General features: G+C 42.1%; 1 protein-coding gene across 3 annotated transcripts in view; it reads left to right on the plus strand.

Moving 5' to 3' along the window:
• LOC122934901 (allantoinase, mitochondrial-like) overlaps positions 1–18,669 on the plus strand; it is a 63,475-nt gene that overhangs the window by 15,213 nt on the left and 29,593 nt on the right. For 2 of the 3 annotated variants that reach the window (XM_044290556.1, XM_044290558.1), the window contains exons 2-3: positions 12,900–13,048; positions 14,563–14,714. In XM_044290556.1, the coding sequence (XP_044146491.1) occupies positions 12,900–13,048; positions 14,563–14,714 (301 nt within the window). Of the gene's footprint in view, positions 1–9,460; positions 9,585–12,899; positions 13,049–14,562; positions 14,715–18,669 lie in introns of those variants that run through there. The other variant, XM_044290557.1, reaches the window with a different exon arrangement.

The raw sequence follows: 18,669 nt of genomic DNA on the forward strand, positions 1-18,669 counted from the left end.
CACAAGCTGAAACGTCAAGACTGGGCCAAGAAATATCTCAAGACTGATTTTTCTAAGGTTTTATGGACTGATGAAATGAGAGTGAGTCTTGATGGGCCAGATGGCTGGATTGGTAAAGGGCAGAGAGCTCCAGTCCGACTCAGACGCCAGCAAGGTGGAGGTGGAGTACTGGTTTGGGCTGGTATCATCAAAGATGAGCTTGTGGGGCCTTTTTGGGTTGAGGATGGAGTCAAGCTCAACTCCCAGTCCTACTGCCAGTTTCTGGAAGACACCCTCTTCAAGCAGTGGTACAGGAAGAAATCTGCAAGGTAAGAAAAACATGATTTTCATGCAGGACAATGCTCCATCACACGCGTCCAAGTACTCCACAGCGTGGCTGGCAAGAAAGGGTATAAAAGAAGAAAATCTAATGACATGGCCTCCTTGTTCACCTGATCTGAACCCCATTGAGAACCTGTGGTCCATCATCAAATGTGAGATTTACAAGGAGGGAAAACAGTACACCTCTCTGAACAGTGTCTGGGAGGCTGTGGTTGCTGCTGCACGCAATGTTGATGGTGAACAGATCAAAACACTGACAGAATCCATGGATGGCAGGCTTTTGAGTGTCCTTGCAAAGAAAGGTGGCTATATTGGTCACTGATTTGTTTTTGTTTTGTTTTTGAATGTCAGAAATGTATATTTGTGAATGTTGAGATGTTATATTGGTTTCACTGGTAAAAATAAATAATTGAAATGGGTATATATTAGTTTTTTGTTAAGTTGCCTAATAATTATGTACAGTAATAGTCACCTGCACACACAGATATCCCCCTAAAATAGCTAAAACTAAAAACAAACTAAAAATTACTTCCCAAAATGTTCAGCTTTGATATTAATGAGTTTTTTGGGTTCATTGAGAACATGGTTGTTGTTCAATAATAAAATTAATCCTCAAAAATACAACTTGCCTAATAATTCTGCACTCCCTGTATATTTAATTTTGCCCCCATTCCCTCCATATATTATTATTTTTTTTGACCACAGAGTATTTCATTTAAATTTTTCCCCCTCATTATTTGCTGCCCCTGGCTGCCCTCATATGGCCGGCGTGGGCTCCCCCTTTTTGAATTCAGACACACTGCCGCACGGCACCACCGATCATCATTCATCTCCCCCCCCATCCCTCATATGAAGCCAGTGTGTGCCATACATTAAAAAATAAATAAAAATTACTCTAGTGACTAGAGTATTATTATTATTTTTTATGGGGCGGAGGCTCGCGAGGGGGGCCCCAATTCAAAGTTTACCCTGGGGCCCATAGAACTCTAGTTACGCCCCTGCCTTTGAACCTTGACATGGTATAAAAAAAATTGTAAAATAATAGAATATTGACCATCTGCCTCCTGATAGCACTGTTGTACAAAATCAGTCTTCAGATTTTTGCTACATATTATACCTTTGACTTTTGAAACCTACATCAATGAGGAAGGATACTTCTTTGACACTTTGAAGTAATCTTTACCAGACTTAGTGGAACCAATTTGATGGTTCCCATACCATCTTATTTATGGTCAGATAAGAAATACAATGGGCCTTACACTCGCACTGTGGGTTTGTATATCTAATTGTCAAAACTATTGAGTAACGACGCCTGGAATAACATTAGCTTTTCTGAGAAACTTCCAACAGCAGAAAACCTTAGTGCTTTCTATACCTCCTGAGACTATATTCCCTCAGCGAGATACACACGGCATAAAGTATATCTTAATATTTGGTTATACTATATATCAACATTCCTCCTCCTGAGTAGTGTTTAGCTCGAATAGCAAATATTAATCGCGAATATTGCAACTTCGTAAATTTGTGAATATTACGAATATAGTGCTATATATTCGTTATATCGAATATTCGTCATTTTTTAACATCTGAAAACATAATTCCTCCCTGCTTCTTTCTTGTGGGTCAATAAGTCATTGGCCCACAAACAGCTTAAGCAGGGGGAATCATGTTTTCATATGGAAAATAAAATGACCAATATTCTAAAAAACGAATATATAGCAATATAGTGAATATATTTGTTATTTAGAATTTTCGCATTATTTTTTCCTATCTGTACAGTTGTTCGCATACTCCTCCCTGACAAGCGTTCCCATCACCATGGGAACGCCTGTGGGTTAGAAAATATCAACGGATCTAAGTTTTTCCTGAGATCGTAAAAACTGAGATCCGATTGTATATTCTAACCCACAGGCGTTTCCATGGTGACGGGGACGCTTGTCGGGGAGCAGTATGCCAAGGTGGAATAACAGTACACATTAGAAAAAAAAAGACGAATATTCTAAATAACGAATATATATATTCGCTATATTGCTATAACTTCATCTTTTAGAATATTCCGAATATTCTAAAAAACAAAGTTACAGCAATATAGCGAATATTCGTAAAATACACATATAGACTGCAATTTAGCTAATATAGTGCTATAGTATTTTTTTTTTTATAGTGTAAATTTTTTCCAAAACTGAAGTCCAGAAGAGGCAAAAAAAATTAGACAAAAAAAAAGATTATAGCACTATATTAGCAAAATTACAGTCTATATGTGTATTTTACGAATATTCGTTATATTGCTATAACTTCGTTTTTTTAGAATATTCATAATATTCTAAAAAACTAAGTTATAGCAATATAGAGAATATTCGTAAAATACACATATTAGCCTAGCCATAGGAAAGTTGCCTTATACAGTTAAAAGAACGCGAATAATACGCAAATAATTAAGGCTACTTTCACACTAGCGTTCGATCGGATCCGTTCTGAACGGATACGATCATATTAATGCAGACGGAGGCTCCGTTCAGTACGGATCCGTCTGCATTAATAACTTAGAAAAAATTCTAAGTGTGAAAGTAGCCTGAGCGGATCCGTTCAGACTTTCAATGTAAAGTCAATGGGGGACGGATCCGCTTGAAGATTGAGCCATAGTGTGTCATCTTCAAGCGGATCCATTCCCATTGACTTACATTGTAAGTCTGAACGGATCCGCTCGCCTCCGCACGGCCAGGCGGACAGCTGAACGCTGCAAGCAGCGTTCAGCTGTCCGCCTGTCCGTGCGGAGGCGAGCGGAGGCTGAACGCCGCCAGACTGATGCAGTCTGAGCGGATCCGCTCCATTCAGACTGCATCAGGGCTGGACGGAGGCGTTCGTGTCCGCTCGTGAGCTCCTTCAAACGGAGCTCACGAACGGACCTATGAACGCTAGTGTGAAAGTAGCCTAAATCGCATATTATTTGCAATAAAGAGAATAATGACGAATATTCGATTTCGACGAATATAAGATGAATATTCAATCGAATATTCGCGAAATATCGCGAAATTGAATTTGGCAACTCCCGCTCATCACTACTCCTGAGGAAGCAATTGAACGCGAAACGCGCGTCGAGGAGTGAAACTGAACCTCTCATCTCCCAATAGGTATGGTTACCTTATATATCAGTTAGAGCATAGGTATATGAAATTTAGGTTCGAGCTGTGTCTCATACCAAAGCAGCATTAGGTTGGCCCAGTACATATTATTGTATGCTGGATGTATCATATTATACAACTACAGGCATTTTCCTATGCAGATTCATGATTAATATGGTCACGGCTCTTTTCTCCTATTTTCCTATTTATGGTTTGAGGAAGTTTGAGAGGGGGGGTGCGGCTGTTATTCCCTACTATTGTATTACATCATGTTATGATAGTTCTTTTTATATTGCATTAAATGAAAATATATTTTTATTGTAAAGGTATTTTGCACTCCATTTGTTTGAAGTGAATGTTGGTATATTGAGGAGTGTATCGTTGCACTTTTTGTCGTGAAGTGCTTTGGACCATTTAGAGACCTATATATCAATATTGCATATTATACATGAATTATTGATATGTTCATACTAAAAAGCTAAATAAATGCACACATGAATATATATAATACTTATTAATATATGAATAGACACCACACACCATATGTGTCTTAAGGATATAAATTCTTATCTTGTCATGGCTTAGCCATGAAACAAACATTGTTCCCTTTAGAAAGACATGTCTGGAGAAGCCAATATACTCCCCATAGATAAACCCATATCTTTTAGCAATAACTTTTAAAATACAATGTCTTTTATATTCACCATAACTCTTATACAAACTGAACTTGCTATGAACTCATTTTGGCCTCTTCAGCCACATAACAGAACTTTGGTTCAAGCTGATTTCATTCCTAAAGGCAATGAGCATTCCTTTTGGCTATAATATCATTAGATAATATTGTACACTCATAAAAATGCACTACAAACCGCAGTAAAAGTACACATCTTCTCTTGAATCTCCTTGGAAAAAAAGCCAGTCTGTTCCCATTATATAGAATAGGTGAACACTCCCTTGCTCTTCTCAATAACATATCTCTGTCTCGTGAGACTAATATCTTCACCAGGAGTGTCCGTGGCTGCCTTCCAGGAATTGGTTTACCTCCAGGGACCCGGTGTGCCCTTTTCACCAAAAACAATGGCGAAAAATGCTCTTTTCCAAACTTCTCCAAAATCAACATTTGTATAATTTGAGCAGGATTTTTTTCCTCAGCACCTTCAGGTAACACTAGAATTCTTACATTACATCTCCCTGACTTGTCCTCCAGATCTACAACTTTTTTTTTTAGCAGGTTAAAGTCTTTAGGGTAAGAATTTCAGTTTTTGATATCTTAAATTCATTCTGTAAAGCGCCCACGGACTTTTCTATATTGTTAACTCTATCACAAATCTTCGATACATCATCCCTAATCAAGACTACTTTAGACTGGCCCGAGCTGCATTGAAATGTCCTGTATTAATTCCCCATTTTTTTTTTACTGCCAGCAGTATTTCTTTTATAGGGGGAGATTCAACATCGGATAATTCTCCTTCCTCCGCCCTCTGTATTTCCTCAGCTTGGGAGAATTAATTCAATGTTTCCTCCACCGCTATTGCAATAACATTATTTATTAACGAAAAGATATCTTGGAGTCCTTTTTGTCCTGGTCTGGTATTAATCTTTGGGGAATTCAGAAACTGGTCAATTTTTGCTGATTCCAATTTTCCCCCCGGAAAAATCAGCTGAGCGCCTATTTTGCTTAGGGCCCTTCTTTTTCCTTTACCCTTTCTTTTCTTTTCCCTTTTTTGTTTTTCCCATTCCCCCCCCCCCCTTCTATTCCTTTCTCTTTTTCCCCTCCTCTTTCCCCCCTTTTCTTCAATGTCACTATTGCCTTTTAACCAAACAGGGCACTTAGATATTAGTCTGTTTTGAAGGATGCTGTTACAGTAGTATATTACTGTGTTGGAAAAGATGTCTTTAGCACCCCACAAAAAAAAAATTAACAAAGCAACAAAAAAAAAGGCAAAAATTAAGAAAAGCCAGCAAAACAAAAGGAAAAATCTCACCAATCAGCAGAGTGCAGCAGCTCAGCTCAGGGGGGCACGGATCAGAAAGGTGGGGAGAGGAGCAAGCAGAGGAATCCAGGTAGAGGAGAAGTGAGGTTGGAGAAGCGACGACCAGGGCACAAACCGCAGCAAGATCTATAGGGTCCAAGAGACAGAAGCACGCAGAGGGCAGGAGGCCGGAGAAGAATCTTCCTCATAATGAGAAGCAGCCAAGCATTCACAAGTTCCGGAGTCAGTAGGCAGACAGATGGCCTCCGCAACAAACCGCCATGGTAAACAAGACAGCCAGCGGAGGGGGTCTGCAATCAATCCGGGGCCCGGGAGCAGTGATGGCCAGTTTGCCATGTTCGCCCGCGAACACATGCGGGCTGCCATCTTAACTCACAAGTCCGGCGATGCTTAGCTGACAAGCATTACTGTCCCTCTCTAGAGATGTGAATGGGGTGCCAAAAATTGCTGAGCACACTCATCTGGCTGTTTTTGACAGTGAATGGGGCTATTGCTCTAACAGCTTATTTTGTAATACCCAACCATTTTTCATTTGGAGTTAAAGTGGTTTTTCAAAAACAGCACATAATTGTGTTATCGAGGACGGGGTTCAGCTGCAGGGACTTGTCTACCTTCAGCTTGGTTCAATTAGTTAAATGGAGCAGCAGAAGACATGCACAATTGCTTCTGTATTTGAACAGGGGAACACTGGACCCCCGATCTTGTGATGAGTAGGGTTCCCGGCCTTCAGACCCCTGCCAATCACTTATCCCCTATCCTGTGGATAGGGGATAAGTGTTGTTCGTGGGGAAAAAAAACTTTAACTGTTGTTTGCTATTTGAGGTGCAGTGTTTGATGACATTTTTTAAGCCTTTTTTTAAAGGAGAAATTTAAGTCCTCCTTTTATATCTCCCATTTGAATCCACTTCTGGCTTTGTCTAAAAACTGCCACAAAAACTTCATGTGTGATTCTGAATCCAGTCTTAAAAGGGTTGTCCGGGTTCTAGATATTGAATGGGAGCACAGCTGCAGTTATGGCCGCTGCACAGTGGATGGAGAGCTCTACAGTGGATGGAGAGCTCTACTTCTAGCTCCGTCCACAGTGTTAATTCACGTACCAGTGGCTGCTAAGAACAACTGATCATTGTGGGTGCCAGGTGTTGATGACCTATCCTGAGCGAGATCAGCACATCCTGATCTCACCAGCAGCAGCAGACACAATGTAGTGGTGTCATCGCTTCTGCTGGGCTGAAAGAACGTACAGGCTGGGGACAGGTCATAGGATGATCCACTGCCCGTGCTCTCTTCTGTTCAGGCCTGCAGGCACTATGGCTAGTACTGCAGTAGTTCTGCCCCTGGTCTTTAATATCTAGAAGCCAGACAACCCCTTTAATCTTTATACAGTTGTGTTCAAAATAATAGCAGTGTGTTTAAAAAAGTGAATAAAGCTCAAAATCCTTCTAATAGCTTTTATTTCCATACATACAAATGCATTGCGAACACTACACATTCTATTCCAAAGCAAGACATGAAGAAAAATATACAAATTTGTGCTGTTCCTCTAAACAAATTGAAGAAAAGTGAATATTCAACTGTTCAAAAAAATAGCAGTGTTTGTATTCTTCTTTACAAACTCAAACATTCACTATATAGACTGAAAAATGTTTGAAGATTTTGCTTTCCTTTGAATCACGTTACTAATATTTAGTTGTATAACCACTGTTTTTGAGAACTGCTGTCCATCTGTGTTGCATGGAGTCAACCAACTTCTGGCCCCTGTGAACAGGTATTCCAGCCCAGGATGATTGGACTACATTCCACAGTTCTTCTCTATATATTGGTTTTGCCTCAGAAACTGCATTTTTGATGTCACCTCACAAGTTTTCTATTAGATTAAGATCCGGGGATTGGGCTAGCCACTCCACTACCCCAATCTTGTTGGCCTGGAACCAAGATGTTGCACATTTACTGGTGTGTTTGGAGTTGTTGTCTTGTTCGAACACCCATTTCAAGGGCATTTCCTTTTCAGCATAAGGCAGCATGACCTCTTCATGTATTCTGATGTATTCAAACTGATCCATGATCCCTGGTATGTGATAAATAGGACCAACACCGTAGTATGAGAAACATCCCCATATTATGATTAGAGATGTCCCGAACTATTCGCCGGCGAACATAGCTTGTTCGCGTCCGCCCCCTATACATCATCATTGAGCAAACTTTGACCCTGTACCTCACAGTCAGCAGACACATTCCAGCCAATCAGCAGCAGACCCTCCCTCCCAGACCCTCTCACCGCCTATCAAAAAGCAAGGACAGCATCCATCTTAGATTCATTCTGAAGCTGCAGTGTCACAAATTTGACTAAGTTGTAATCGCAATGCGATTAATACAGGTTATATTAATCGCATTGCGAATTCAACTTAGAGCTGCTGGGTTCCTAATGGTTGTATTGCTAGAATATAACAAAGATTGAGAATATAGTGCTATATTCGATTCTAGCAATACAACTATTAGGAACTCAGATCTAAGTTGTAATCGCAATGCGATTAATACAGATTATATTAATCGCATTGCGAATTCAATTTACCACACTCTGCTTCAACTACGTAATTTTCCATGGGAGTTTTGCCATGGATCCCCCTCCGGCATGCCACAGTCCAGGTGTTAGTCCCCTTGAAACAACTTTTCCATCACTATTGTGGCCAGAAAGAGTCCCTGTGGGTTTTAAAATTCGCCTGCCTATTGAAGTCTATGGCAGTTTCCCCGGTTCGCCCGTTCGCGAACATTAGCGGAAATTCGTGTTCGCCGTTCACGAACAGAAAATTTTATGTTTGCGACATCTCTAATCATGATGCTTGTGCCACCATGATGCTTCACAGTGTACTGTGGCTTGAATTCAGTGTTTAGGGGTCGTCTGACAAACTGTCTCCGGCCACTAGACCCAAAAAGAACAATCTTACTTTCATCTGTCCACAATACGTCTCTTTAGGCCAGTCAGTGTGCTCTTTGGCAAATTGTAACTTCTTCAGCACATGTCTATTTTTCAACAGTTGGACTTTGCAGGGGCTTCTTGCAGATAGCTTGGCTTCACATAGGTGTCTTCTAATTGTAACAGTACTCAGGTAACTTTAGACCTTCTTTGATCTTCCTGGAGCTGATTGTTGGCTGAGTCCTTGCCATTTAGGCTATTCTTCTATCCATTCGAATGGTAGTTTTTCACTTTCTTCCATGTCTTTCAGGTTTTGGTTGCCATTTCAAAGCATTTGCGATCATTTTAGCTGAGCAGCCTATAATTTTCTGCACTTCTTTATATGTTTTCCCCTCTCCAATCAACTTTTCAATCAAGGTACGCTGTTCTTCTGAACAATGTCTGGAACGACCCAGAGAGAAATGCACTGTAACCAGCATGTACAACATTTGCTGCCTTCCTTCCTTAAATAAGGGCAATAATTGCCACCTGTTTTTAAAAGAATGAATGACCTCACTCATTGAACTCCACACTGCTATTATTTTTAACATGCCCCTTTCAATAAGTGATTGAATTACACAGAATCAGCAGCATGCATGTCATGACTGTTGGGTCTGTTGGGTTTCTATTACTTTACTACACTTGCTAGTAAATTATTTGCCATATAGAAATATAATTTCTTCCAAAAACAGTGATTGGTCAGGTTAGTGATGTCTGACTGCTATTATTTTGAACACAACTGTATATAAAGAAGGACGTATATACAGGGTCGGACTGGCTCATCGGGAAGCCGGTGAAATGCCCGGTGGGCCCTCTTGCCTGTCTGCTTATACTACAGCCAGAGCCACCAGCAGGGCAGTTACTATACTTTCAGGTGCCTGGCTGTTATCAGGTGCTGGACTGCAGCACTAGCACACATATCATTTTACTTTGGTGAAAGGGACAGCACAATACCTTGCAGCGCTTGTTCCTTTCTCCAAAGTAAAAATTCACGGACCGCACATGAGCAGACAGCCCCCCCCTCTCTGCAGTGTGATATTCCTTCATGTGTGAGCAGAGGCGGAGCCAGAGGAGCCGAGGCAGCAGCCGGAGATACGGAGACGCTGCTCTCTCTGACCTCCTGTGTCACTGTGCCTCCAGTATAAAGATCAGTTCTCTTCTCTCACTGGTCCCACTACGCCACACAGCAGCACTGGGGTAAGTTACTGTGGGAGGGAAGTTAGGAGAGTCCTGAAGCTGCTGCCCCTGCACATCTTGTGTCCCCCTGTTGTTCCAGCCCCTCACAGACCTCTGCCCACCAACTATCTCACCTATACTTTATACAGAGCAAGAAGTTATGTCTCCCAGTGTCCCCCTCTTCCCTCTCATCAGTGGCATTTCACACTTTTCCAGCCCCTCACCCCCACATAATATGTAATGTTTCTGGAGGTTATATCAGTGCTGGAGCGATATAAGAGGAGCAGCTGATATCAGTCACATAGGATGCAATGTCTCTGGAGGTTATATCAGTACTGGAGCGTTAAAGAGGAGCGGCTGATATCAGTCACATAGGATGCAATGTCTCTGGAGGTTATATCAGTACTGGAGCGTTAAAGAGGAGCGGCTGATATCAGTCACATAGGATGCAATGTCTCTGGAGGTTATATCAGCCCTGGAGCGTTATAAGAGGAGTGGCTGATATCAGTCACATATGACTGTGGATAGGTCATCAGTATCTGATTGGTGGGGGTCTGACACCCGGGACTAGGGATCGACCGATATTGATTTTTTTAGAGCCGATACCGATAACCTATGAACTTTCAGGCCGATAGCCGATAATTTATACCGTATGATGCCATTATATATCTAAGATTAAATATTTACCGTATACTTAATATTTTGGTGTTTCTTTTTATTTTATTTACAAACCGGATTCCAAAAAAGTTGGGACACTATACAAATCGTGAATAAAAACTGAATGCAATGATGTGGAGGTGCCAACTTCTAATATTTTATTCAGAATAGAACATAAATCACGGAACAAAAGTTTAAACTGAGAAAATGTACCATTTTAAGGGAAAAATATGTTGAAGTTCCTGAAGTATTCCCAAAAAATTATCTGCATTAGCCAATACAAACCTGCAAGTCTTTCTCTTCATATCCCAACTGCCATACACACGGTCACATGTCCCTTATCAGCCAATAGAAGCTCGCAGGCCCTTAGTCTCCACATACACACAGTTTTACTCCAGGTTTCCATAACAACCCAGCCATTTTTCTTCACTGCTGTAGGTCAGGTTTAGGCTAGGGCTACACGACGACAATAAGTCGCACGACACATAGGGCACAACTACACTGCTACATGTGTCGCGCAACATTGATGGAGCTATTTCTACATTTTATTTAATAACTTTGGGTCTATATTAAATTTTTTATGACACTTAGGTGCTGGTTTGAAAAATGCTGAATATTTTTCATGGGACAATCCCTTTAAGATGTCCCTTTAGTGAAACTAGGGAGACTAGGGCAACGTCTGAAAAAAATCCGATATGATCCTCATATCCCTTCTCCACTAAACGTTACAGGTGGCACAATGCAGTAAGGCAGGTTACATTCTCCTGGCATTAGCCAAACCCAGACTCATCCATCAGACTGCTGGATAGAGAAGTTTGATTCATCATTCTACAGACCACATCTACACTGCTCTAGAGTCCAGTGTCGGTGTGCTTGACACTGCTCCATCTGACGCTTAGGAATAGTGCTTGGTGATGTAAGGCTTGCGTGTAGCTGCTCAGCCATGAAGCTCCTGATGCAAAGTTTTTGTGCTAATGTTAATGACAGAGGAGGTTTGGACCCCGCAGTTATGGAGTCAGCAGAGCCTTGACGACTTATGTACTATGCTCCTCAGCACTCGCTGACCCCGCTCTCTAACTTTATGTGGTCTCTACCTCATGGCTGAGTTGCTGTACTTCCTAAACTGTTCCACTTTGTACTAATACCACTCACAGCTGAATTGAATATCAAGGAGGGAAAAAATTTCATGAGCTGAATTGTTACAAAGGGGACATCTGTGGTATACAGGACCACACTGGAATTCAGGGAGCTATTTAGAACAAGACAAAATTTCACAAATGTTCTGTAAAGGCAGACTGCATGGCTAGGGACTGGATATTATACATCTGGTACTGAATATAACACCTGAATTCAATAAGGAGGTGGTCACAATACTTGTGTCCATATAGTCTATTTGCAACCTTACCCAATGAGTAAAATGTTCAAAGGAGAATTTACTGTTTGAAGAAAGGTTTAAATGAGTATCTGTATTACGATAGTTAACACAATGCCAAATATTAACTTTATAACATAAAGTATGGAAAGTTGGGTTTTGTTACTTATCATCATTCAAATTATATGCATCAATCCCTCTCGACACCAAAGATCTTAGGGCACTTTCACACTTGCGGCAGAGGATTCCGGCATTTGTGAGATGGATGCGGATACGTCTCACAAATGCATTGAAATATCAGATCCGTCTCTCTGGTGTCATCTGGAAAAACGGATCCAGTATTTATCTATTTTTGCATTTTTAAAGGTCTGCTTATGCGCAGACCAGAAAACACTTAGTGCCGGAAAAACAGTAGTGTGAAAGTACCCTTACTTATCCTCACATTTTGATCCTGCAAAACATCTAACAGTATTAGATTGGTAACCAGGAAACCAGTTTAGGCCTTATTATACACTGGGCGTTTCCTAACAGTGAAGTATCCTGGACTCTGTGCTCTAAATGTTCCCCAACCACTCTCTTCTGCTCTTGAGTGATGGCTATAGTGGTCTCCTGGAGGAACACTAGCCGAGCCGTCAATCAATAGTGGGGAGGTGGTGGTTGGGTTTTCTGCAGAGATCCCAGGACACTTCAGTGTTAGAGAATAGACACTTGGCAAGTGGGTGCTTGACAGAAAAAATCTTTTTCTTACAGTCTCCCTTTTAAGCATATACATATTTTACTTATAGGACAGAAAAAAACTTTCTTAGGGCTCATTCACACGACTGTATGGTCGCCGTACCCGTGTTGTGGAAAGCCCTAAGAATACATAAACTATTTATACATTTGTAAAGAAATATACAGTACAAAGGAGGTGGAAATACAAGTCATGACCACCAAGGCTATAATGGATGATTACCATGAAGCATTATGAGGAGATTTATCATTTAGTTTAAGCCAGAAAAGCGGCGTTAAAAATTTGCAAACTGTATGTATGTTTTCTTGTACAAATGAAGCCAGAAATCTACTGCAGCTTCGAGCTACCATAGATTTCTATCTAGGCGCACGGACTGCCGGAGGATGCGCCTTATAGATGACAAGTCATTTAAAAGCATCCTCCAGCAGTGCAGAAAGTGTCGGTCTTGATAAGTCTCCCCCTACATACCTACAGGGTAAGGAGATGTAAATCCCATACTGGCCATGTAAGTAAGGTCTACGGAGGGAGAGATCAGGTGTATGCTACTAACCAGTCTGTTACTGCTTTGCCCTAGGAAGCATGAATGTAACATTAGGATCCAAGCTGAGCACTATACGGAGTAAAAGAGTGGTCATTGACAAAACTATAACTTCTGCTGATATCATCATCACTGATGGCAAGATCAGTAATATTCTACCTTGGGGAAAGTCAAGCGGATCACAGGTAATACAATACCCAGGATGACTATGTTTTGGAAATACAATAATTTGTCACATACTGTCAAATATATAGTGGAATCCGTATTAGCACAGAATGAATGGAAGTACCTATAGGAGAGGGGACGTAACCTAAAAGCTGAAGGTTACATACAAAAGCTTGCATACATGTAAAATGTTATCACTGGATTAACATACACACACCTCAAGCAACTTCTCCACAACCTCATTCCTGCGGGGCTACTCAAAACCGCCCACACTTACCAAAGAACCCCCCACCCACTGAGTCATGTAAAAATATACAAATAAAAAAAACGTACTAGCACTAAAAAGGAGGAGGAGTCAGGATTTTACTTTAGAATATGCTGCCCGGGCCCTATATGCCCCACACACTAGTTATTTCCCCTTAGTGCTCCAACAGAGTAGTTATGCCCCCTTAGTGCCCAAACACAGTAGAATACCCTCTTAGTGCCCCCACACAGCAGCTGTGTCCCCAAACAGTAGTTATGCCCTCTTATTGTCCCCACACAGTAGCTACGCCCCCTTAGTTCCCAAACACAGTAGAATACCCTCTTAGTGCCCCCACACAGCAGCTGTGTCCCCACACAGTAGTTATGCCCTCTTATTGTCCCCACACAGTAGCTGTGCCCCCACACGGTAGTTATGTGCCCCCACACAATAGTTATGCCCCCTCAGTGCTCCCACACAGTAGTTATGTCTCCTTAGTCTCCCCCCCTCCCCCCCCTACAATAGTGCTGCCTCATTAGTTCCCCTCTTACAGTAGTGTTGCTCTCCTAGCGGCTCCCTTACAGTAGTGACACCCCCTAGCTTTAATAATCTGAACAGAAGAGCGCATAGATGACTCCTGGCCTGTGCACTGACTGAGTCAGATATAAGTAGCAATTTTCCCTTGAGCTGAGGCCTAATATGAGTCAAAATGGTCGCTATGAACATACCATGTTTCCCAGAACCCAGACGGTCAAACTGAATTCATCTGCAGTGGTCAAAGCTAGAGTGGTACTGGGCCGACAGTACAGGAGGGAAATACAGTACGGAAGTTGTGAATCCGGTGTCCCGCTGGGGTTCCTTGGGCTTACCAGTGGAAATTATTCTGAAGGTGCATTCTCCCACTATACGGAAGCATATTAACTTTAATTTAATCGTAAACTAGTTGTTATAAGTACATTTCAATATTAAGGTCTAAGAACAAGGTCTAATAGTAAATCAACTCAGAAATAGACCCTGGTACCAAGTCATGGGCTCCAAAATCAACTCTAAATGTGTCTGTCTTCTGATGGATCTGTTGTATTAAGGGACCATTAATGTGTCGGGGCTTGAGCTTACCATGGAGTCCTCTGGTACTCTGATGGACCATAAAATTTAGGGTGCCATATTAATCAATAAAATTTAACTTTTTACCAGGGACTCTTTGTATTATTAGGATGTGAGATGGTTGTGTTGAAGATACAACTAAACCTTGAAATGAATGATTCTTACAATCTTTTTCTTTTCCTTGAACAGCTGCTGGATGTTGGGGAACTCGTTGTCATGGCTGGCATTATAGATCCACACGTTCATGTCAATGAGCCAGGGCGCACTGCCTGGGAGGGCTACAGGACTGCCACACAGTCAGCCGCTGCTGGAGGAATTACAACCATTGTGGATATGCCCCTGTAAGAAAAGTACCATGAAACACTGATAACAGAAGTGGTCATTATTACAGGTTGGGAGACCCCCATAAAGGATGTAATAGTATGTCTATTTTCAAGAAGGAGTTTAAATGGGTTTTCTAGTTTTACTTAAATAAATCTTAGGCTACTATTACATCTGCGTTTTTCCTTTCCGGTAATGAGATCCAGCAGAGGATCTCAATACCGGAGGAAAACGCTTCCGTTTTGTCCCCTTTCATGAGCCCCTGGGTTGTGTGCCCTGGACCTTTTATAGGTACACGACTTGCCCTGGCAGTTTTATTTCAACAACAGAGATTGTCTTGCAAAAGATGTATGATATCTCTACAAATTCTATGTTGATAGGTCTACCTAGATTTGCAGACAGCTCAGTCCTATCTACAATCTACGTAGAACTATCTATACACTTATGTTCCCTTTTTTTTACTGTAAAAATATATTTTTTTACATCACTGATACTTTGATTTCTCACCAGTGATGCAACAAAACTGTAGGTAACCATAAACATTACATCTGTTAGGATACTTTCACACTAGCGTTTTTCTTTTCCGGCGCTGAGTTCCGTCCTAGGGGCTCAAATCCGGAAAAGAACTGATCAGGCATATCCCCATGCATTCTGAATGGAGAGTAATCAGTTCAGGATGCATCAGGATGTCTTCAGTTCAGTCTTTTTGACTGATCAGGCTTTTCAGAAAACCGTAACATGTTGTATTTTTACCTCCGGCCAAAAATCCTGAACACTTTGACTGAACGCAGGATCCGGTCTTTTTCCCATTGACTTGCATTAACGCCGGATCCGGCGCCGTGTGTTCAGTCAAACCGGATCCGGCTTTTGCATGTTAAACCCGAAAAATGTGGGGGAAAAAGTTAAAGTCCATAAATGGCGGATCCGTTTTTTCCAATGCATTTTTTCATTGTGATCAAAATCCTGATCAGGATTCAAATGTAATCTGTTTTCACACATTTTTTCGAATCCGGCGGGCAGTACCGGTGTCTGAATTGAACGCCGGATTTAAACAACGCTAGTGTGAAAGTAGCCTTAGCCGAACCCGACAATTTTGGCATGTTTAGCTGACTATCAAAGGCATACTGGGTTTCTCGACTCTCAAAACCTGATGCTATACACCGGTGGCAGCACTGGTGTATCAGAACAAACGGATGGGGCATCCCCTGACATCAGCCATCAGGGGATTCCCCATCCGTTTGTTCTGATACACCAGTGCTGCCACCGGTGTATAGCATCAGGTTTTGTCACGGTACCTTCTGTGACAGAGGTTAGAAGATTGGAGAGACTGACTGCACGTGAGGTTAACTGACAGTCTTTTGATTCTCAGTGTCGTGGTTTGGTAATGACCACCTCTTGTCAGGTGCAGCTTGTGCTCATTACTGCTTCCCTATTTAGTATGGTCTCACACTTCATACCATGCAGTTGATATTCTCTGCTTAGATTGGGAAGAGTTGGTGTGTGGACCTTGCTTGTGTTCCTGCTTATCCATTTTCTATAAGATAAGTTGTACTGCTCTTTGTATTTGGTTGTTCCCTTGTGCTTGTTGTTACTAGGCCTCAGGGAGACGCTGGTTCATTCACCTGGGAAGGAACCAGTAGTTTCATTCCCTGTCACTACCTCTAGGGCATTTCAGGGCTCCTAGGGTTTAGGTTTCGGCATATGTATTTTACCACCTTCAGGGTCTATACCTACTGACAGGAGTCAGGGCCAGTCCTAGGAGTTTCCTAGGAGGTGACCGTTCCCCTCTCCCTAGCCTTGAGGCCTAGTTCTTTGTCTTTTCCTTTCTGTTGTCATTATGGTATCCCTCCCCTCCCCATTATTTGTGACAGGTTTCTCCCCTTTCCTTATTGACTACATATGTATGTGTGGCCAAGCAAAGTGTGCATATGCATGGGATTTTATTGGAAAAAATAGCAATAGTTTGCTCTTATGTGTATGAACAGCCTAAAGGGGTATTCCAGCTTTTTGAAACCTGTAATATCCTTTGTGACTTTTTTACAACTTTTTTTTTAAAGTTGCAAAGAAGTCACAAATGAGAAAAACGTTGCATCTCTATTCCACAAAGACCCCGCAAAGCATGTAACCCCACTTTCTAGGGCAAATTGCGCAAAACAATAGGTCAATTTTTTATAATAAATGTCGCCATTGTGCTTTGAGAAACAGAACATGTTTTGCTTGACATTCAGGTTACTGGCAAGACAGAATTAAGACATATCATAAATCATTACAAGGCTTGGTTCCCTTAGGCACCTCCGTCACAGATTCCATTAAATAATCTGGATAAAATAAGTCAGCATGTTGCACTATTTTGTCTGTAATACACACCAAATTATAAACTTGTGTGTTATTGAAAACGCAAGCTGGAGGAATCAACATCCATTTAGACAAATCCCACCCCCCAAAAAAAATAAAAAAAATATGATACTTTCATTAATCGTAATAAAAATATACTTTATTCAATTCATATAATATATAAAAACATGTAAACAAACATAGCAGCAGGTGGTACCCCCAAGAGAGGACAAAGAGGAAACTGCAGAGTCCGTCAGCTTCAGAATGCAATCAAACACTAGGTTATTAGCAAATATGCCACCAATGTCTCAGGTGAGACAACTCCTTTAATGATGATGGCTACCACAGCCCATAAGCTGGCTGCAGTCTATGTTTGCATAGACATGTAGCTGCCGTTCACCACATTAGCGCTCTGTTTTTCTTTTTTTGATCTAAGGGCTCTTTCACACCTGCGTTATAGTCTTCCGGCATAGAGTTCCGTCGTCGGGGCTCTATGCCGGAAGAATACTGATCAGGATTTTCCTAATGCATTCTGAATGGACAGTCCGTCCTTCAGGATGCATCAGGATGTCTTCCGTTCCGGAACGGAACGTTTTTTGGCCGCAGCAAATAGCGCAGCATGCTGCGCTTTTTGCTCCGGCCAAAAATCCGGAACACTTGCCGCAAGGCCGGATCCGGAATGAATGCCCATTGAAAGGCATTGATCCGGATCCGGCCTTAAGCTAAACGTCGTTTCGGCGCATTGCCGGATGCGACGTTTAGCTTTTTCTCAATGGTTACCATGGCTGCCGGGACGCTAAAGTCCTGGCAGCCATGGTAAAGTGTAGTGGGGAGCGGGGAGCAGCATACTTACCATCCGTGCGGCTCCCGGGGCGCTCCAGAGTGACGTCAGGGCGCCCCAAGCGCATGGATCACGTGATCGCATGTACACGTCATCCATGCGCCTGGGGCGCTCTGACGTCATTCTGGAGCGCCCCGGGAGCCGCACGGATGGTAAGTATGCTGCTCCCCGCTCCCCACTACTACTATGGCAACCAGGACTTTAATAGCGTCCTGGGTGCCATAGTAACACTGAAAGCATTTTGAAGACGGATCCGTCTTCAAATGCTTTCAGTACACTTGCGTTTTTCCGGATCCGGCGTGTAATTCCGGCAAGTGGAGTACACGCCGGATCCGGACAACGCAAGTGTGAAAGAGGCCTAAGGCTGTTCCTGAGTTAAGCCTCTTTTTCCTAATATGCAAATTTGACATTTGGTGCAACAAGAGCGTCACCATTGCTTTCATTGCACCCAAACGCTGCATTTTTCTGTGACCAGTTCCTCCCTCGCTGCTTTGATTGATAGGACCATGCAGTGACAAAGCAGTGAGGGAGGGGCTGACCACAGAAAGGAGCAGAGCAACAAGAGCAATAGTGACACCTTCATTGCACCAAAGCCCTAATTTGCATATTAACAAAAACATCAAAAAAACAACAACAGAGATTTAATCAGGTGAACTACAACTATGTATCAATGCAGATAGATGGATCGGGAGGACGCTGACAGAGTGCCATTAATGTATAGTAGGGACCGGACCCTCTTTTGTGTCAGTTAAAGGCTGAGGTTACATCTAGGTTAAAACGAGAGCTTATTGGGGAACATC

Source organism: Bufo gargarizans, chromosome 4 (genome assembly GCF_014858855.1).
Source record: "Bufo gargarizans isolate SCDJY-AF-19 chromosome 4, ASM1485885v1, whole genome shotgun sequence".
Lineage (NCBI taxonomy): Eukaryota > Metazoa > Chordata > Amphibia > Anura > Bufonidae > Bufo > Bufo gargarizans.